Raw genomic sequence first — 23393 nt, forward strand, 5'->3', positions numbered from 1 at the left:
CACCAACACCGTAACAGGCGACCGACCACCATCGTCCGGGGCTCTATGTGCATCTGATGTATGTACGACGACGGTCGTTCGTTTATAACGCTGCGCACCATGATTCCGGCTGCAATTTTCTGCAACGGCGCGAATATTGCGCGAATAAATCTGCGCGCTCTTGTTTACAGATGCGTCTCAAGATTGCAGTTACACACCCGAGAAATCATTATTAAATATACTAGTCTATTTTAGGATATGTTTAGCTTTAGAGAGAGGTATACATGTAAAGTATATAAACTTTACATATATTGAGATGATAAATTTTCCGGTTACATAATGCAACCGATGCGTTTATTTCATATTCAAGAAAAAGACTTGGAAGGCTGAATCAGAAAAGAGTATTTAATTGACATAAAGATAACTGTATTTCTATTTACAATAACCGATAATTTTAGAAAATTTTAGATATTAATAATAGAAATTGTTATGTAAAATATTTAGAGTACGTGTTTAGTATTTGGATCGATTGTTGAAATTCAGTTTTCTGTTAAATAAATAAATGTTAAATATAAATGTAATATTTTTTCTTGTGTAAGCTATATATAATCCTTCAGGTACATCCGATTAAATAATGAATGATTTAATAATAATCAAAATAATCTTGCGTACGTAAGTGTTTTTAAGTAAATTTTCGTATTTAAGAATTTCTGAAGAATTTTGGAGTATGTAACGTTCTAAAATGACTGATTAGATCGCTTTCTTTTATTTTGACTTTTTTTATGCAAAAGTTGTTTCAGATTCAATCTTTCCGGCGAATATTCTCCTCGAAGTAGTGATATTTAAATCTCGTACTTTAGAAAAGAATTTTATTTACAAAATATTTCTTTTTTAATAGCAGTTGAATTACTTTTTGCGGAAAGCGGCTTCGAGGAATCGAACATTTCCGTACATTCGACGATCTTTATCTGAAAATTGTTTCCATCTTCCCGAACGAATATTCCACTCGAAACGATAGCGTAATGATTATACCGCGCTTCAATCACTCATTTATAAAAAAGAGCTTTATTCATAAAAGATTCTTTCTTACATGACTGACTCAATTGCCTTGCTTCGTCACAATTTTTCGAAGAGTTATTTCGCTCGCCTTTATTTGAACCACAAAAATCGTCTCGGACGGCTCAATCGCTCCCAACGAATATATATACATAGTATACTTTGTCAAGGCGATTACATCGTACTTTGTATCTTCCGTCTTGCTCTTGGTTCGCGTGCTCGCACGTACACACTCCGTGACTTGGTGCGGAGTCTCGTTACCGGTCGTTGAAGACAAGAACCCGCCCGATGTCCGGCGCTACTACGAGCTAAATAAAAAAAGGAGAGGTAGAGCCGCCGCGCACTATAAGAGAGAAGCGAGAGATAGAAAGAGAGAGAGAGAGAGAGAGAGAAAAAGGAGTCGGCCGGAATAGAGGCGACACGCTTCGTAGAATTTCCAGGCGACGCCGACAACACACTTGAGGAAAAACGCGCGAGCGACCTACGAAGCAATTGAGGGCAGCGGGGTGGACACGCGGAATCATTCACAGCCGCTCGCGATTTATGCGTCGCAATCGAGCTGCGGCGAAGCTTCCGAATCGCAAAAGTCTCATCGATGACACACGCTCATGAATGATCGAATCCTGGGATTAAACAAAAGCTCAAAGTGATAGGTAGATTGTTGAATGATCTTAAAAAAACACACAAGTTGCGCTTTCCACATTAATTTTTTCAATTACTCTATATCATTTTTATCATTACGTGCTTTTTTTCTATTTGTCCTCTTGTTTCTCTAAATCTCTGGATATTTATTTTATTTTGAAAACAGGATAATATATACTTGGAATAATTAAACCAGATTTTTATGCTAATTTTACGTAAAAATTTGCATTCACACACACACACACACACACACACACAACAAGAACAGATTTATTCTTCCGACTACAATATTTCAATTTCAATCTATGCGAATCTTTTCTCAATGATAACACAGTATCAATATAATTGAAAATGTACCGTTTATCACTTCTATATGATCTTTAGTTGATATAATTTAAAAAAATCTATCAGACAAAGCGTGATATGTCTTTAATTAAAAGAATATCAGTGCAAAAAAATATGATATTTACACAATATTTTTCAGTATGATATACCCAATTCATTTCTTTTTCGTCGACAACATTTGATAAGGATTGAGATGTGTCAATTTATTATTTGTCCAATATACGCGCGTGACTCTTTATAATAGTAGCAAAAATACACGCGCGCTTTCGCAATTATTTTATAGTCGGTTCGCTAATATACACAACATGTTCTTTCTTCGCGTCGCCGATAAGAATAAAAAGAATCGAATCATACTTTTACCCTCTACCTATACTATTGACGCGCAAAAAGATGATTGTTCACGGTTGTATTATCGCGACGATCGTTATTCAGATCGGCAGCGACGACATGTTTGTCGCGTAATTTTGCAACGTAGTTGCTGATGAGATCTTTCTTTCTTTCTCTCTCTCTTTTTCTCGGATGAAGAGAAGAAACAATCCCATGGAAAATTACAGGGAATAAAACTGAACGCGCGTGAGACGCCCGTGAGACTTGGCCGGGTAGGCACTTGTGCGGTTACATACCTGAGGCAACCGGATCTCATTGACTCCTTGACCCCCGTGTTTAAGAAATGGAGTTCCCTTGACCCGGGAATAAATAAATTAAGAGGAAACCGCCGCGCATGCTATCGTTGTATACATATATACATATATGTGTATATATAATACGCGAGAGAATTTACTGATACTTTTCATTGAGATCCCCTGGGTAACCATCCGATGTCTTACGACTTTAACATCGTATCACCGTCGTGAAACCGCTCAATTAGTCGGAATTGTTGGTTGATCGCTGACGTATCGCAAAGTGATTAGCTCGATCATTCCGCATTGTGTACGTCAGGATTTTTCCTTATATCTCGTTATATTCAAGTCGACTTGTGCATTCAACTTCTTGAATTCAATATTTCCACCTGACTTTGTGCGAAAACATTTCGATCCAACATTATGTATTATAAATTATAAGAATAATAAGAAGCATTATTTAGTAAAAAAAAAAAACTCGGAAATTATAATTTCGGAATTAGATTTTAAATTACGCTGTTTTTTTTTTTTAAATTATTTATATTATTCTTACAAAATGACTTTGTGTGTGTGCGAGATGTTGCTGTGATACGCAAACACTTCTCTGCTAATAGCGGAAGACAATTTTGGAACCTTTGGCTAAAAACCTCGAATTACACAAGCCCATCCTTGACAGTCCGACTAGTATGAATCACCAAAGAGGAAGTGACTCGCCAAATTGACCACTCAAGTGTTTACCGTTCGGTTGTACTCATATTGCACTTAAACAAATTCCACTCTTGTCCACAAGCGTTAAGCAGTTATAAGACAGAAATCGTTATCGTCCACGCGATAAGACGCGGTTTTATCAATGTACCCTTGGTTCAGATGTACCGAAAGGGTCTATCGTGATAACTATAGTCTCGATGGCCCGAGCTCGATTATCGACGTTCGGCATCGTCTTGAGTCACTTCCACGTATCTGATAAGCGAGATTACACTGGCAAAAGTCAATCTCGTGAGAAACTGATGTGTGTTGAAGTTATTCTCTATCGTGTTACGATAAATTCAGTGCATTTATTTCCAACGAATAAATGCATTTTAATATATAATTTTAACGTACAAAAATTGAGAGAATTTTTCAAAATATATACTTAAAAAATTCTTCCTTTATTAAAATATTATTACACTTTGATAAAAAAAAAAAAAAAAAAAAAAAAACACTATCAAAAAGTCTCTATGAAATCTACATTTTATATCTTGAACTTCAAATCTAAATTTTCCGCAGACAATTGATATAAAATCTACGTCAATCTTTATCAAGTTACATTTATATATATAAAAAAAAAAGCTGTAAAAGCATTTTCAATCGATTAAATAATTTAGAAACTACTGATAAATATCCATTGACATTTATTTCATCAAAAGCAATGTTTTCAGTTCATCCTAAAGTAGAGATTAATGCACTTTACGATCGCATAATAATATCGCTGCGTCTAATCGAATGTTCGGCATGCTCCGGAGCCGAGAATTTTGTCGCGATTTGTTGTGGGACGCGAGGAGAAAAAGCGACAGGGCACCTATAATTAGCGGCCGCCTCGCCCTGCCCCTTCTCGAAATCGGGCCGACGAGATATCGCGCGACCGGATTGGAAACCGCGGCGCGGTGCATCTCCGCGTGCACAGCTGCCGCGCATGCAAGAGCGTCGGGAATGTATCCGAAGCGAGCGCCCGTAATCGTGCGCTTCCTGCTGCGTCGTATCCGTTCGTGAGATAGAGAGTGTGCTCTTGCATAGGTGGTAGTGTAGATGCTCACCTCTCTCGCGTCCTCGCGTACACTCTCGCGAATAAATTTGCGGAGCGCCGCCGCGCCGTGCGTGCGTGCGTGCGTGCGTGCGTGCGTGCGTTGCGTGGAAAATCGCGAGAGCGAGGGAAGTCGGCGCGCGCGGCCCGAGAGTTAACCCTTAGAATGCATAACGTGGCTCGATTTAACCCGGCTGCGCTTTTGCATATTAATTTGCTCGAATGAAGGCGGAGATATCGGTTTATCGGGACACATTGGGACAAAATGCGTACAGCGAGTCGATAAAAGCGTACACGCGTTTGTATACGAGGAATCAATAAATGATACAAATTTTTTCAATCGCAATTATTTAAGCTTTCGTTTTCACTTCAATTTTCATTTATATCGCAGTTCGTATATCGATTTATATATACAATCGTAATCATTTTATAATTAGTACAACCGTACCTACGTAAACAGATATCGCTCAACCAAAGTATGGTCAAAACAAGATTATATCGATAAGTTACAGTCGAAACGACTTATTATTAAATAAGATTAGATAAGTGGGAACAATTTTCAAGCAACTTTGTCGACACGAAAGAAGTTAAATAGCACTTGAATAATGTACCGTGTACCCGACTAACAATAAGAGGTGATATGATAAACGCTGGTTTCAAAATCTTTTTTAAATACACTACGAAATACGTTTCCTGTAATAAAAATTTAATATTCTGTGTACACACAAAACGATAACGAGTACGAAATCTAATGAGGTAACATTTAATTTTTAGTTTAGAAAAAAATCTCATTTTGTTAAATGTTGAAAATTCTCTTTAAAAAAGAAAAAAAAAAAAAAAAAAAAAAAAAAAAAAAAATCAAAATCTCGTATTTGAACGCATCATCGTCATTCATTTTCAACGAGAGCCAAGGACAGAGAACAGGATTATTTATCGCGGTCGCTTCGAATCGGTGACGAGGTTCGGTTAGATGTACCCGTTCTCCTTCGCCGCGAATTTTTTCAATTTCGCCCAACTCGAAGTGGAAAGAAGTGGAAGGAAGACATGGGAGTGCCCCATCGAAAATTATTCCGTGGAGTGTATCTTGGCATCCGATGATTGTGCGCCAGCGGCTAGAGTCGGTCGGTCTCTCTCTCGGAGTGCACGTGCGCCTTGCACGTGTTAGCTGTGGGGCGACTCTCCCGATCCCCGGCTGCCTACAAGACTGTAACATCGTATCAGGAAGAGGCAGGGAGAGCGGCGGGGCGGAGGGGGGAGGGAGGGGGAAAGGGAAGGAGAGGTTGGCTATATAACTATACGCTCACGCTCTTGCCTCGTCTCGCATACTCTTTCCCTCGTTCTAACGCTCTCGTCTCTCGTCGCTCCTTCTTTCTCGTTATCTATTCGCCTTCCTCTACGTACAGTTTCTGTTCGTAGAATGGAGTACTATGGCGCTAATTGCGAGTACCACACGTCGGACTTTGATAAAACGTGCTATTCCAAGGGGAGAAATAATTCTGAGCTAGAGGATTGGGCTGGTGAAGAAAGCACGAATCAGAGTATGAAAATTCGAGACGATCAAGTGGATTATTATTGTCGTGATTTTTTGGAGAAAAAATTTTTTTCACTTTTTTTTATTAATAACCGAAGAAATGATGGAAAAGTACCTTTTTTATGTTTATTTATTTTTAACAGCCTAAAGGGGATGCGATTTAAAATAAATAGAGTATGAATTATATAAGAATGATATGAGCGAGATATTGCATAATATCTATGTTGCTATGAGAGCACAAAAATTAAAAATACTTTAAAGAATTGTTAAAGTAGCGTGAATAGTTTGTTCAATATGCATTGTGCGTGCAAATATTAGCATTCTACTTGCCAACATGACCCATGTGAAACGCATATCGATTTAGAAACTGACGGAACTGTCACGATACAGTGTGTTTGAGCATTTGCTCTGTCTGGAGGGAACCAGCGATAAAATTGCAAATGGCAAAGCGGAACGCGAGCCACAGAGACAGAAATCACAGGCCGAAGAAGCGCGCGGATCTACTATTTGCGCAGCTGTTCAAACGGCTGTTCGCGTACCGCGAAAATACTACCTCCTCATCCGTTTTTAAAATACCCAGAGTCCACGAGCGACGAGCGTATGAACAGACACGGCGAGTCATTAACGGGACGAGAAACATCTTGACCTGTTTCCCGACGAGGTGCGCCTCGTCGTTTGTCGTCGTCGTGCGATCTGGAACACTCGTCGCTTGGTACCAGATCGGTGTTATCCGCTTATTTCGCAACTTTCACAGGAAACGGCCGTCTAGAATTCTACGCCGCGTATATATACGAGTCGTATAAAATGAACAAATTTCAAATGTCTCCGCAATGTACTAATAATTATTTTTTAAGTATCGCACATGGATTCTCAACATTATATTATAATGATTTGTAAATCAAGGGATAAATAATTTTAAATACAATTACGTTCCCTTTACATCATGTAATTCTTTGATTTTTTTCCGTGTCTTATTGATGTCACATAAATATAATAAAGAATGTTTAACATGCTGTATTAAATATCGAATTGCCTGATTATAAATGTGCAATTCAACTTTAAATTAAATTAAGGTATAAAATTTAAATGATATATATTAAAATTTTAATAATAATATATATATATATATTATTTTAACGCACGAAAAGATTGCATAGGAAATTGAAAAGAGTATCGGTGAAAAATATACGTAGCAAATATTATCCTGTAAATATTTTTTTAACGAAATATGTATTTAGACCGATAATATAATCTGATGTTTTCGAGAATTCTAGATTCCAGGGCCACTCTGGCGTCGTTGGCCAGGTACGAAATCCAGATGGTATTTCTCTCACAGATGTCTTTGAATACCACGTGGTACATTGTCATGGAAACTCGGCTACTTTGCCGACCGTTTCATCTACGGCTGCACAATACGCGCGGTATTAATCGAAATACGGGAAAAGGATGGGGGATTTCGGCGAACACCGTAAAACTGGCAACTACAGCCACGTCTTAGAATCGTTTTGGAATTTTGTTAGAGTTGTTTCTTCGAATACCGTAGAAACGAGATATCTGGTTCGACTATAGATTGTATGATTTTTACCTGGACTTTGAAAATTGTTTTCACTTCCTATTCACCCTTTCTCAAAATTTTGAAAAGAGAGAAAATTATATAGCCACGTTTTTTAGAATATTTGAAAAAAAAAAAAAAAAAACAATACAAAGCGATATTATTTATACATAGATGGTAGAGCTTTTAAGAAAAGCTGAACGTGACCATTGTTTCATCATAAAACAACGTGATAGCCGTAAGGAGCGAATAATGATTACGGTACCCTCATCGATTACGGAGGTCCTCGCTAACCCCTGTCGTCATAATTCTCGACAACGAGTCGTGGCGGCTCGTGTTTTCAAACTAGGCGAGTCATGAAAAAGTCCAGAAATGCGCCAGCCACCCAAGCAAGTTATTCGACACCGCGCTTTCCGTCTGACGCATAACAGCGTCAAGTATAAAAGTTTCTCTGTCTTCCCCGGTCTTTTTTCTCCTGTTTTTTTCTGTGAGGTCCACATTTATCAATCGTTCTAATCATACTAGACATGAAGCAAGATTGACCGTGGCACAATTGTTTACACATCATCCTACTCAAAGTCTTACTGTATGAAATATCTTCTAATTAAAATCAGAGAGAGAGAGAGAGAGAGAGAGAGAGAGAGAGACAGCTCGCGAGAAATATTCTATAATCTCTATTTTCACAATTAACTTTATCTTTACGAGTTTAAACACTAATATTTTCTCCCTCTCTTTTTTTTTGAACGCTGTTTCGTCATATTAATTTTCCAAGATATCGTAATATCGCTCACGAGCACAAGATAATTTTTACTAACATAAGTAAAGCGAGAATAATATAAAAATCGAGGCGCGAGAGCAGAAAGAAGACGATGAAGAAGGGAGAGAGGAGAAGGAGGAAATGGAGACGCTCTCGCAGGAAGAGAAACGAACAAGAGGCTCGCGGAGAAGAGAGCAACAGGAGAAAGATCAAGAAAAAGAGAAAGAGTGAGAAGACAGGTAAGAGGCGTGCAAAGGTGACCGAAGCTAGCTGGCCTGGTCGGTTTGGCCCCGTGGGAACGCGTTGGTGGCCAGCTGCACTGATTGCCGTGAGAGGACGTGACGTAGCGTCGTCGAAGCGCACGCACGCACGCACGCACGCACGCACGCACACACACATCCGTACGTACATACGTAAAGTCGAACGTGCGTCCGCACTTGCGCTTGCGTGCCGTAATTGGCGATGGTAGTGGTGAACGACGAAGTCGCAGTGGGGCCCTTAGGGGGTTGAGTATATACGTCGAGAGGGAGAGAGGAACGGAGGGACCCAGCCCGACCGACTGACAGGACGGGGTGGGGGGAGGGGAGGCCTGCATTCCAGAGAGGCGCCGGCCAGTCTACGGCACACCTGCGTTCGGTTGAATCACGGCGCCTCCGACACAACCCAACCTGAATCTCGTCGTCCTTCTCCGATTCGTTGCGTCCCAAGCCGTTCGCTCGTCGTCGTCGTCGTCGTCGTCGTCGTCCGTCGTCCGTCCTCGTCACGTCCGCGACCACTTGCGCGACCACCTCTGCTTCTCTCTCGTTCTCCCTTTCTTTCTCGCGCGCTCGCTCGGCCTCGTCTCTCAAAGGCATCGGTGTCTATCTCTGTTTCACCGAAGCGATCGGTCTCTTGTCGATCCACGGCCCTTCTCTTTCCTTCTCTCCTGAAAGAATAAGAGTGCGACCGCGTGGCGCGAAGTGCGTGCGTCTCCGTTCCGTGCGTGACGACCTGACAATGCGGTGTCCCTGTCGTTCTCGCCTTCTCTCTTTCTCATCCTTTCGAGCGTTCGCCATTATTGCCCGTTCCATTTTAAGCGGCGGTCTCGCTCCCTCCTTTTCGTTCCTCGATTTTACGCGGATTTTCTTTTGCTCTCTGATTCTCTTCTTTATTTTGCGCATACGTGCTTCTTGGATTCTGCTCCTTCGCACCGTGGGAGGATCGAGATCCGCGGTATCGCGAGATATCGGATAGGATGGGAGGGGTGGGGGAGGGGGAGAAAGGACACGCGATGCGACGTGAAAGAGGGAGAGAGAGAGAGAGAGAGAGAGCAATGCCGATCTTACGTACAATCGGAGGCGTGCAGGTGTCCGTCGCCGTCCGACGCGTCTCTGTCAGTGCCGCAATCTAAGACAGCCACCGTAGCAATGGCTACGAACTGACACCTGTTTCCTGCCATGATTTCGATGTATATGTATTTGATGACGAGCATTTTATTGCATCTCGCATTTTGTCTCTAATTCAAGACATTCCAAAAGTTCGCGATCAAAAGGGTGTAAATTAAATCGAAGTAAAACATTCGATTGAACAGATGTTGCATCAGCTATTTGAATGCCATTTGAATTAATTTTATCGACACTATTATTTCGTTTATAATCTCAGCTGCATTTATAATAAACTGTATTATTAAATAAAGAAATAATTATTAAAATATAAAATGAAATAAGTGTAAAAGTTGTTATTAGAATTTGATAAACTACTAGAAGATTATTAATTTACATAAAATAATCTTTGTAAAAATATAATGGAGTTAAATAAATTTAAATTCAAAGTTAAATTAGCTTATAAAGAATTGTAATTAATGACTAATAGTATTTGTAATACATCTATAGTATATAGTATTAGTTATTACTAATATAAGCATCGGATATTTCATTTCCAATCATTCATAACTTACTTAAGAAACAGATAGTTTGGTAGATACATGTTCGTTCTTTCCGATTATTATTTCTCAAACACTCCGTAGTAAAAATCTGCTATCGCAGATCTGACAAAGTCTATTCCTCAATGGTACACTATTCACTATTCCTATAACAAGGCAGAAGTAAAGGAAGGGGGGAAATGTGAGATGAGAATTGGACGATTTACACGAGGAATACAGGCGGCTACGATGCCGGATGGACGCGAGGGACCTGAGGCTCATTCAGTGACGTGGGAACGTGTGCAGATACCATTCATAAGTCGACCATATGATGTGTGCAGTAGCATAAACGCCCGTATGTGAACCCGTAAGTGCGCACATGGTCGAATCTTGCACGAGGCTCCTGCCACAGTTTTTATATTGTATATCGTTATCGAAGCGGCACGAGGCTCCTATTGAGAGGTATTAATTATTTACAGCTGTCTTGTTTAGTACACCCTTTGTCGAAAGTATATTTCTTACTCTCACGCCAGAAAAAAAGCGGTCGTAAAAATCTACATGTTAGATTCTTGTATCAATTTAGATTAAAATTTAATGGATATTAATATAACGTACATAACGAATTTATATATATATATATATATATATATATATATATATATATAATTTGTAAAAAAAATATATATCCATCTGTCAGAAAAAAAAATTTTTTCGACATGCTTGACTAAATATCTAACATTTACTTCACAAATATATTGAAACTTTTGTATATAATTAAATAAAATTATTAATTATATAATTACATAAAATATCGCACGTTTGTATTTCTTTTTGATTTTTTCCTACGTAAAATATAGCTCACACGTACGTATCGTTCACGCTTGAGCTGACTTTATAGCCATCACTGATACAAACTAACAATAAGAGAACTCCCAAGAGAACCCGCGGTCTTTCCTTCACAACTTTACAATGAATGTTGTGGGACAGAGACAGAGAGAGATTCGTGGGAGCCTGTTTTCCGTTCTTACCTCGTTCGAGTACGCTGTTCCAACTCATCGTTGTTTTGTTGTCGGACAACCTTCGAAGGCTCGAATTTCTGCCAAGATCTCGAAGCGCCTTGGGTGATACGTCCTTGGGCCATTTATAAAAAACTCTGGAAAAATTTTATAAAAGAATACATATATATATATATATATATATATATATATATACGTTATATATCGATATTCTTATCTACATGATAATCTAAAAAAAATCAATCTTTAAGAAAAAAAAATGTCATCCTACATATTAAATGTATATTATGTTCTCAACGTAATATTTTAATCAAAAATATTTTTTTTACGAAAAAATTGTAGAAATCTGTTGCTTGTATAATAATATTCTTCTTCTCAACTATGAAAAAGCTGAATTATATACATGTTGGAAATAATATAAATAATTCTTTTAAAATGTCCGAAATATAGAGAACATTATAAGATGTTTTTCTTGACAAGAGGTATTAACGGACGATAACGATAAACTGTGTACGTTGATGGCCTCAATATCATCGGACAGTTAGTTCACGTGACCGGATTTTCGTCGTATCAATGCGACGAGTTCCCGATTCAGAGTGCTGGCGTACCTGCGGCGCACACCTGTACGAGCGAGACCAGGTTTATCGCCGTGGCGGTCTAGGTAGCCACCTGTGCGCAGGAAGAGATGGTCGCACAGGTGTCTTTTAAAGCGTTTCATTAATTACAAATGGGCAACCCGACGTGAATTCTCCATGGTAGCTTCAGCTGTCGTCATATTTCGCGCGCTACACCTGGATAAATCTGCAAGTTTTTTTCATTTAGCCTCGATTCTCAAAAGTAGGCAATTCTTTGAAATTACGCGAGAGAATGAGAGAGAGAGAGAGAGAGAGAGAGAGAGGAGAGGGGGCGGACAAAATCGCGTACCACACGGAAGTAGGATCGTATAGCATGATCGTATAACGCTAACGAGCATGTTTACTCTTGGCCGCGAAGTGAAAAAAGAATGCACAGTCGTCGGTGATGCAATCACGTTGCAAATACGCTGGCGCAATAAATTCCAGCCATGTCGGCCAGGAATCAAGGCGACGAAATGTACGAGTCTTATATAAATGAAATCTAGGGAATCGAATGAAAAGCGAGTTTTGTCAAGCATTTGCTACGATAGGCGTAGGGCATGAATAATTTTTTCTCTTTTTCAGCCGTCTATTGACATTTCTGAAGTCAAATTGTTATTCTCAAAGAATCTCTCGATGGATCTTTTTGTTTGCCTTATTGTTAGCATGACAAAAGGAATTGTTCGCCTTTACATTTCGTTTCATCTCTTGATCTATTTTCGTGCGATAAATATTAGTATTGTTTGTGACAACACAAGCCCTTTTAAAAGTAACATTAAGTTACATTTTTCATCGGACATTGAGACACAGTTGGGATTTGACAAGATAACATGACGTCAAAATATATTTCAAATAACTCTAATTTTCGCTTTTCCTTAATATTGTTCGCAATTCACAAATATAAAAAATATTTATTGTTGACGCTTTTATTGTTAACTAATTTAAAATAATCAAAATGATAAAATGTGACTATATTCCGTTACTATTCTTGTTCAAAAATTTCGAAACAATATGCAACATTAATTATAGCTAATATCTTGTTTTTTATACAATAACAAATGATAATATATATATATATATATCAAAAGAAATATAAGAAAAAATAAAAAAAGATAGATAATATTATATTAATACTACAGCATTCTTCTTTTTATAGAAGTGTTGAGGAAATTGAACATTTTATAATACGAAATTATTTTTATATTTCGACTATTTAATTTTTTTCAATAAGACAGAGCAATTTTCTAGCTGTTAAAATTAAAAATTGTTTATATTTAAAAAAAATCTAGTTCTCTCGAAATCACACGGTATATGATGATTTTTTTCTGAAAGGAAGAAATAATTCGAATAAAACGAGTAAAAAAAAATAGAAAAAAAAAAATACCAACGTATTGCGAAAAATCTTCCACGAGCACGATGCATGTCAATGTGTAGCCGACCGGTACATATTTGTTGGATTAATCCGATGCATTCGAAACTCAAAGTGTATTTCCGAGGAGCGTCGATGCTCGGGGCTCAGGCATTTCTTCGCATTTCTTTTCTTCGCCTCACGCACAGGTCGCGACGAGTCCTGTACGAGTCCCGAGTAAGCCTCGTCCCTCCCACACGACGACCACCCAACAGACGATCTCGAGCCTCTTGCTCCCTCTTCCTCTTTCTCTCTTTCTCCTGTTAGAAATTCCTTTTCGATTTATCGTACGTCACGATGGAACCGCGCGTCTATTTATCCAGCCGGATTATACGATCTTGTCGAGGACCAACCATCAACCAGGCCTAGATGTTATATATACTACTACTGTCTGTTTTAGTGCTTGCTACCTAGTAGCAACTAGTAGCTTTTGCTAAACGATTCGATGGAGATTAAGAATTTCATTATTATTAAGAGAACAGTAATCAAATATTGATCGATTTAAAAATCTAACGTCTTGTTCTTTTACATCTTCTTATAAAAGATAGGTATGACGGTCTACTTATTTATTTTCTTCTCCCTTCGAAGATTACATAAGACTAATTTTACGGATTCTGGAAGTTAATCATCGTGAAAATAACTCGCAAACTTAAAAAGCATAACAGACACAGACACACAGAGTAATGAAACAGAAGCTGGAATACCGCGACGCAAGAGAGCGAGAAGAGTTAGAGATTGGCAAAAAACTGCCATGTGAAAATATGTACGCACGTTCAAACAACAAAAACGTACCGCGGTGGAGGAGAGAAAAGGGAGACGGAGGCAATCAAAAGAATGAGAGGTGGAGAGTCAGATAGCCGTGCATAATAAAAGGAGAGAAAAAGAGGGAAAGGGAACCTCGGGATGAGAACGAAGAGAAGGAAGCGAAGAAGAACAAGAAGCCGGCCGAGAGATACAGGTAGATACATACGTACACACACACATACAAGGATTCAGGCGAGCACAACACGTAGCCGAGGAGGGAGAAAGAGAGGAAGAGAGAGGGAGAGAGGAGCACGAAAAGGTAGGTGCCGGCCGATACCGTGTGCCTTTCTTCCCCTTGCCACCTTGTTCGCCGTGGCCGGCCAAACGGTGGGGGGTAACGGAGGGGTCCATAGTGTGCGCGATCTCGTCGGCGGGGTCCTCGTGGCAGCAGCAGCAGCAGCAGCGGCGACGACGACGACGACGACGATGACGACGACGACGACGACGACGACAACGACGAAGACGATGACGGTGGGCATGAGGGAGGAGAAAGGGAGACAGCCATCGGGAGGGGACCAGAGGGGACCTGGCGACAGACTGGCGGGCGCGCACCTGCACTGGCTCGGACCGACGAGAGAGCCGACACAGTCAGGGGCGCACCTACGAGCGCAGACTCCGTGTTCTTTGAGACAGCGACGTACCCGAGCGAGAAGAGATACAAATCACGCCGCCGTCGCCGTCGCCGCCGCCGGAGCCGGAGCCGGTGCCGGTGCATTCTTCGTTCGCGCACTTATCTCCCGCACTCTGGCGCACCGGCCCGTTCCACTTTCAGAGATCTCGCCCGTCTTATTTTCCGCTTTCTTTTTATCTCGCGTTCCTCCTCCGCTCTCTTCCTCTCCCATCGCTTTTTTCGTGCGAAACGCTCGTTTCTTTCGAAGCATTTTGTCGAGGTATAATCTCGCGTATTAGCGTAAACTATTTGTAAATATTTAGGACTCGGTAAAGTAATATGAGAGAGTAATATGGCCTTGTTTTCGAATTTGAGGTCTCATTTTTTAAGAAAATGTATCTTTTTTTCTATTTTTTATTATATAAATATTAAAATATTATAGAACTTTAGAAATAAAAATCTATGGTAGAATAAAAAATTAATAATTTACTTGAAGATAGTATGTAGTATTGAACCTTTTACTTTCACTTATTTCATTATTTAATGAAATTAATTCTTGTAATAAAAAATGTAATTATTAATTTTTTATACGAGTCAAAGAGAGAGAAATTCTTCTCGAACTCTGAGACTTTTAAAATATCTCACATCTTGTTGCAAACTATTCAAGAAAATTTGTATACGTTTTATGATTTGTGTATAATAAAAATGTAAAATGATTATTATTATATTTATTAAAAATTAATTGCCATATACCGAAGTGTCTGCTCACGTATTATTCATCACGTAGAAATAATTAATTTTATGAAAGATTTGACGGGATTTTAATGAGAGTGTCCGGGGACACAATTTATAATTCATATCGTTATGAATTCTGTATTGAGCGGCACTGCTGTTTTGAAATACATTTGCGTCCATCGCGAGTAGAAAGTTTCAATGCTCGTCTCTAGGCACCCGAGTTTAGACACTGTGCAATTAGTCGTAATGTTTATTAATTATCTGACGTATATGATAGATCCGTATAATTAGACGGTTGGTTTCCTATCATGTATTTTTTTATTGTATGTGTATAATATATAATTCTGATGTAGACGTAGTCTTATGTCTCTTATAAAATGTATGTAATATCCGGAGTGGCAAGAACTATATGTATTTTTTTAAAAGAGAAATGAAGGTCTTCGGAACTTTGGATTAAAATTCTGACATTGCTGTTACGAGATTTTTTGTGTAGTTTTTTTTAAAGATAGTTACAAATATTCGAGTTTATTTTATTTTTTAATTTTATTTTTTTTTGCTTTCCATAAAGTTCAAGTATTATAGTATAAATTTATTTTATTTTGTAATTTTTATTTTTATCCCGATATAAACCAAAAATCACAAAGCTAAAATAATATAAAGCTATGTAAAATTTAAAACAGCTATTGAATAATAGATTTTTATTGAATCAAATCTAGAAATTAAATCTAACAATAACGGTGGTTTTATCTTTGAGGAACAATAAGATCATTTGCGCTTGCTATAAAAAGTATGTGTGTGTGTGTGTGTGTGTGTGTGTGTTATGATTTACGATAATTATGGTTTCGAGATTTTAGTAGCAAGATAAGAATGCCCAAAATATAAGATATAGATGAAGTAGACGTGAAATAAAGAAAAAGCATGAATGTTAGACGCAGTATCCGTCACAAATTAAAAGCACAATTTAAACACGCTAATTATTCAGATTTTTAGATAGATTGGTGCGATAATGTTTATCTCACGTTTATGCTACTTTGTAGCTACGTTTGTATATCAATAAAAATTTTTTCAAAAAATGTTCATTTACATATCGGTTTAACAGGATAAGTATGTGCATTAATTTATACGATTGTATAGATTACTTGATTATTTTTTGCTATAGCTATATTACAGCATGTATTTTTATATAAAATATTTGTTAAAACTCGAGCTAATTATTGCGATCTTAGAAAAAAAATAAATAAGTTTTCAACATATTTTTTGATATAAATGAATCTTGTATTATTATTGATTGAAAAAAATTCTAAGATGAACAAGTTTTTGTATACTCTACAATAAAATATTAATACGTATTATGCTATTATTTTTACATCACCGAAATATTTTTCTCCGTAATACACTTGTGCTGCATCGCAGAATTATTAAGTAGCAAAGTTACGACGAGAAATGAATATAGACTTTTTCTTTCCAAGAGAGATCTCCCTTTCTAAACTCCGTCAATCGGAGAAGAGACCCAGACTCGATGGAGTAATAAAGCGGCCACCTTCGACGCGGAAGGTCGCTCATGAATATGGATCGGGAAAGTAATCGCGAAATGAACGATAGGACGGGCCCGTAATAAGCCGCCGCGCGCGATTATGATGTAAGCCCGATTTATCCCGGGCGCATATAATGATCCCGGGAGCAGAGCGTGTGCGACGAATACCTTCACTTTCCCACTTCTGTCCGCCTATTGTCCATTTATTGCGGCGAAGTCGCTCGTTCTCTACGTGCGGTCCTCTCACGATGCACGTTTGACCTTTTCGCGCGCCGGATATTTGCAAGATCTGATGCGCGCGTCATTGACGACCGTGATTTTAACACGAGGTCGTTATGCAAATCGTGAGGTCCTTCCAGTTTATTGCGTTCATTTAAATGTCGGACTTTACGTTCACGCTCGGTACGGTAGCACCGCCGATTAGCCGTGTGACTTTATCCTCTGTCTTTATCGCGCCGGACAAGATTACAGATATGGAACAAATTGATTTCAATTTATTGCAACTGTATCCGAAATAATTGCGTCGCAATCGTTGTGATCTTATAATTCTATTCCATAGTTTTTTGTAAACAAAATGATGTATGTGTGTGTTTTATCGAATTAAAATTTATTTTAATTTTTGCAAATAAAATCATTAAAATTAAAATAAAAGCCAAATTAAATTGTAATGTTTTACGATTAACTTTAGGATTAAGATTAAAGCTAATATATGCATATACTTGATAAAATTCTTTACTAATTTTAATTGTATTGATATTAATCCAAAACTGTTTATCCAACGAAAAAAAAGAAATTAAATATAACATTAATTAAATTAAATATAAATTTTAGAGGGTGATATTTTAAAAAGTTCTATGCTTGAAAATTATACCGTGGAATGTAAAAATGACGGAATCAATCGTCCGTAACGCACGGCAGGATTTACAAGGCAATATGGAAAAACGTAGGCGATGAATATATGCGGTTTCGTTCGAGCGGTTTAATTTATTACCACCCTCGGAATTGTCACATGTTTAAAAGATAATGGCGTGCTCGTTTTAAGATTTGTGAGAATAAAACATCACGCCGCCACTGATATGCATATTTGCGGGCCAACGTGATATTTTAATCACAAGAGAGAAAGGTCGTGCTGTGTAAAGGTTGTATCCTGGTTATCACATTTTTAAAATATCATTTAAAGTGATTTTGTGTAAAGGTATAGTGTTAACAATATTATAAAATACATAATATATGTTTTTACATAAAGATACATTGTAGAAATATAATATTCTCACTTAAAAATTTAAGAAAAAATATAAGATTAAAGATAGAAAAATATCGCGTGATTATCTCGCGGTTCACAGGGTATAAAGAACGGGATTATTCCCGAATTAAAATCAGATAAACACACCTGGTGTAACAATGTACGCGCGTATCGTATTACTATCGAAATAGATTTTTGTGATTTCGAAAGCACTTTTGTGTTTGATAATCGTGTATGCGTTAATCACTTTCTGACGTGCGCGACGGGCTACGAAAAAAAAAAAAAAAAAAAAAAAAAAGCAAAAGAGCACGTAGATATCGCACCGTGATGCAGCATTTGTTCGAACAACACTTTACATTGTAAATATTTTCCGACGATGGCACAGTTTCGCCGAGCACAGCCTTATACGGCGAGTCATGATTCACGCGTAACTTCGTTTAACTTTGCAGGAGAATATTCACTCTCATAAAAAAATAGACATTCTTGAGATATTTTAATGCAAAAATATAAAACATAATTTTAAAAAATTTAATAATGTCATTAGTGATTTTTATCTTTACTAAAATTGTATAAATTCTTTTTTACTTTAATCTAATCTTGGTATTTTTTCCCCACAATGTATGATAGTAGTACATACGTACATCGAGGCAATAAAAAAGATCGTCGATTTGAAATATAAGGTATGTGAGAAAGTATATGTTATATTAAAATTAATTTTGTTTTTTTGTTTTTTTTTATGAGACAAATACTGCAAAGAATAATCATGATATATAGAAAATAATAAATATCAAAATCAATGATTGAAAAATCAGTTTGTAATTTTCACAAACTGTAATCTTACAAACTTTGCATTCCCATTTTCCCTAAAATATGTTATTGAATATGCATACACGAAGATGCACATAGGTGTAAAAAAAATGTGGAATAAAAATTCTGTGTAAAAAATTTTGGAACATAAAGTTAAAGATGTGTTGATCTATATAAAATATGAAAAATAAAATATCCGTTAATATCTCATCGCTATCGTATAACTAATTTGTTTACGGTACCGTAAAGGAAGAACCGCAAAACGATAGGACTGAAAACTGAGCTCGGGAGAGAATGCTCGTTAAGTACTACCGTACCGGGATACTTATATGCGTGTATGTATGAAAGCGTGTTGACGATGATTACGGTGCCGCGCGAGGGAATGATCGTTTCGTCTTTTGAACACGTGTGTCCTTATCAGCGGTCATTTTTCTCGCCGGCCACGATAACGGTTTTGCGAAGCGTAATTTCTGCACGACAGGACGGTCTCACGACCTTCGACAGTTTGCCTTCGATATTTTTTCATATCTTGCGTGAGACTCGTTTGTGTATATAGTATATATGTCATATATTTAATGCATTTTTATATTTTATATATATATATATATATATATATATATATATATATAAATTTCTAGAATATAATTTTTAATCGATGCATTCTGCGATTTATTATTTCCATTATTTAAGATAAAAATTAATATTGTTTAACTAGAGCTAGTCAGACAAATTTATTATCGATAGCAAATTTCAAGAAGACTATTCACTATCAACTTTATGATGTTCATTAAAGATGGTTGATATAACCAAACTACCTATTATATCTAATTTTTTGAACATACATATAAGTAAAATAGTTATTTAAAGAATGATATTACTCTTATTATTGTTGATTACAATTATATATTTCGTTAAAAATAGTCTATTTCTGGCGCTGTCGACAAGAAATTTATTAAAAATCTATATATATATTTACATACCTCGTCCCGATGTTACTACACAAAGCCGTGCATCACTTTTAGCGGCAAATTATACAAATAGCGACATCTCGCGTACGTTTCTAGTAAGCTTCTAGAATATTAAAGTAGCGATAGAACATTAAAGTGGCCCTCCACAAATAATATTTTGAATTGTAATTATGTCACAAATGATCAAAATTCCTCAAATATGATTAGATAAATTTATCATGCAAAAACTATATTTTTTAAATTAAGTGATATTTAGTAAATTAGAAGTAAATTAATTCAATTGCAAATATGTTATTAAATTAAAAACGCAGAATTTTGTATATTTTTTGTGTGACATTGAATTATTTTATTGCTGTCTGAATATTTTATTCTTTTCGCTTAATTTTTATGCTATACTATTCTATAGAAATCTTTTATTCGAGAGTATGTTTTTTTACGATAAACTACTCTGAACTATACTCAATTGATTGAAATTATCATGAAAATAACAAATGCGCGGCGCAATTTCAATTAATTATAATTAATCCTCGATTCGGGACATATGTCAAAATTCTTTTATTTATCTTACCTCGCTTTGCGTAATTTCGAGGCATCTGTCAAAATTCATCTTGTAATGTTAATTCGCACAATACAAAATGATTCTGATTGCGAAACCTCAGCTCAAAGTTCTGGATAAAAATAAATTACACGTATCGCGAAGGCCAGGATGCACCGCGTGGTTACTGCTTGGCTGTAAGAGATTATTTATTAAATTATTATATTTCAAATTTAATGTATAAAATTTGTTTCATCTATGAATTAATCGATATAATCAGTTACATATGTCAATTACATTTTTCAGTATCGGCGGTAATTTTTATCGGCATATTTAGCCATCTGACAAGCAACATCTACTTTTTAATTATCTTACTTTTGGGCGAGATTATGTTCGGGTTAGATAGTTTCGGAGAATGGGAAGACTTGATACTGTACAAGCAGGAGAATAAAGCTGTTGTGGAAAAAGCTGTTTGGAGCGACAGATTATGTTCGGGTAATTCGGGTGAAATCTCTCTGATGAGACTCACCGACATCCGATATGTTGGTGTCTCCACCGACATGGGTCTCTTTATCCTCCACAGAGACGGACAAACAATCACTCTTAGTATGAGAGGATTAACGAGAAAAGAGATACAAAATCTAAGGAAAGAAATCAACTATTTCTTGAACATGAGTCGGCTTGAAAATCTCGACTTTTCCTTGATTGATCCATCAGACCGATTATTACTTTCTTCCGATTCTGAAGAGTATTTGCAAAAGTGTCCAAGAACGTGTTTACCTACAACTAACGAGTTTACTGTTTCGGACAATATCTTGAGCAATAGCAAGGCATGTTATCGGATGCAGAATCTGAGCTATCCAATTCTAACGTATGGACGACTTAACAACTATCAGTCGGCAAGCTTAAAAAGGGGCCTTTATACAAAAAACTCAAGACATCTTGATTATGTTAAGTATACCAGAAATACATGTGCCGTTCCTAATCAGATAAAGATTAACAAAGAAATAAATAATTAATCTTTGTTTATGAAATATATGTGTTCTTGATATTACTGAAATTTTTATCTAATTTGCATTTGTCGACTACAAATAAATAATGTATAACAAGGAAACGAGATTTATTCTTTGTGCTACAACAAATAATTTATTACTAAATAACAATAAACTATCGTATAAACTATCAAAGAGATCTTAAACTTGATGTTTCGTCACGATTAACAATCTGAACAGCATATATTACATATTCCACTACTATGATAGCTTTAAAATAATTAATTTATGCATATATTATTGCATATCTTGCATATCATCCTTCATCATAATTTACATAAAATTTTGTATAAAATATTATGCAACAAGTTGCTTACATGCACTTTCGATGTTCGGATACTGATATTGAAATCCTATCTCTGTAACATGCTTTGGTACAACTTTCTGTCCTTCCAACATAATCTAAAGAAAAACCATGAAATTATTATATTATTTTGTTATCGAGATTATTAAATATACATTACTAACTTTTGCTCGTTCTTCACTGAATAATATTTGTAGAACAAAACTTGGAAGAGGTATCACTGCAGGTCTTCTCATTGCTATTGCAAATGCTTTTGTAAATTCTCTATTTGTTATAAGCTGTTAACAACAATGTGTTTAATTAATGTTTATTCTTTTTTTTTTAATAAAAAAACAAATTATTTATATTACCTGAGGTGCAACTCCATTTAATATACCATGCACATTGCTATTTTTCAGTGCAAATATAAACATGTTAACTAAGTCAGTAATATGTATCCAGGGCATGTACTGATTTCCCGTTCCTATTGGTCCTCCAAGACCAAGAAAGAAAGGTAAATATATTTGCTTGATCATGCCACCATTTTTTCCTAATACAACTCCGGACCTTATTGTCACTTGTCTAATATTGCAATCATTTGATAATTTTGCCGCTTCCTCCCAATCGTGAGTAAGTCCTGACAACATGAATAATTAATTTGCAAATAAGTATTGAATGCTTTACAAAGGAAAAATGAGAATCTACTTGAGAGAAAATCATAGGGCTCGCATTTGTTCTCTTCTGTATACACAGTGTCATTAGGCTTATAGTATGCGACTCCTGATATAGTTGCGAAAACTGTAGCTTTGGTACTCTTTATGGCATCTGCTAGAGCCTTTGTTGTCTTTACCCTACTATTCCTGACATTTTGCTTGAAGCCTGGCGACCACCTTTGCATAGGATCAAGTATATTCTGGCCGGTAACATTGATGACAGCTGATGTAGTCTCTGGCAGACCACAACGTTCTAAATCATTCTATATATTTCATAAGTCACCTTTTGATAGATTCTTTCTCATTAAAAATTAAGACAATAGATTATCATAACTTACCCATGATATTCTATTTGGCCCTGGCATTCGAGAGATACATGTGCAAGATACACCCTCGAGACTCAGTGATTTTATCAGCTGTGAGCCTATGAAGCCAGTACCACCACCTAAAATAATTACATAACCTTATTAGTGATATGATTTAAAAACGCATGTTTTTTTAGCATAATATTATAATTTTAATAAATGGACACAAGTTACAAGCATGTGCTTACCGATTACTACGTGTTTTAAAGCCATGTCCGAGAATAGCAACGATTTTGCAATCTTTTATGTCAGATTATTTTAAGAATTTTAGAAATCTCTTCCCGGTCGTGATGCAACGGATGCGACTGGCAATAAACAATATCTCGGTTGTTGCAAGAAGTAATGGTTACATATTATATATAATTACGTAAATTATTATTATTAATAATCATATTAGTATTTTAACTTTTCAGTACCCGTATAATTATTGAATATGTACAGATCTTTTATAAATACAATAAATATGAACACTATTATTTTATTTTTACCGATAATGTAAAGATCTACATACATCGACAGTAAGGCGAGTTTCTTCTCAGTTACA

At 36.6% G+C, this 23393-nt stretch overlaps 1 protein-coding gene and 1 pseudogene across 5 annotated transcripts; both read right to left on the minus strand.

Annotated features, from left to right (window-relative positions):
- Window positions 1-1104: 1104 nt before the first annotated feature.
- LOC140668913 (epimerase family protein SDR39U1) lies at window positions 1105-23341 on the minus strand. Of its 5 annotated transcripts, XR_012047263.1 has the most exons (8): window positions 23038-23339; window positions 22823-22929; window positions 22477-22747; window positions 22143-22408; window positions 21957-22070; window positions 21806-21890; window positions 11191-11315; window positions 1105-1343 (listed from the first exon to the last, which is right to left on the minus strand). XR_012047263.1 is itself a non-coding variant. In XM_072898245.1 (7 exons), the coding sequence occupies exons 1-7, from the start codon at window positions 23060-23062 to the stop codon at window positions 11900-11902; spliced, it is 948 nt and encodes a 315-aa protein (XP_072754346.1). In that variant the 5' UTR covers window positions 23063-23340; the 3' UTR covers window positions 11885-11899. The 5 variants fall into 5 exon arrangements, 4 of the variants coding, with proteins under 4 accessions (XP_072754346.1, XP_072754348.1, XP_072754344.1 ...); XM_072898245.1 differs by lacking the exons at window positions 1105-1343; window positions 11191-11315 and adding an exon at window positions 11885-11979 and having other exon boundaries at window positions 23038-23340; XM_072898247.1 differs by lacking the exons at window positions 1105-1343; window positions 11191-11315 and adding an exon at window positions 20329-20631.
- LOC140668792 (uncharacterized) lies at window positions 13020-20508 on the minus strand (annotated as a pseudogene).
- Window positions 23342-23393: the final 52 nt, after the last annotated feature.

Source organism: Anoplolepis gracilipes, chromosome 8 (assembly GCF_047496725.1).
Source record: "Anoplolepis gracilipes chromosome 8, ASM4749672v1, whole genome shotgun sequence".
Taxonomy (NCBI): Eukaryota; Metazoa; Arthropoda; class Insecta; order Hymenoptera; family Formicidae; genus Anoplolepis; species Anoplolepis gracilipes.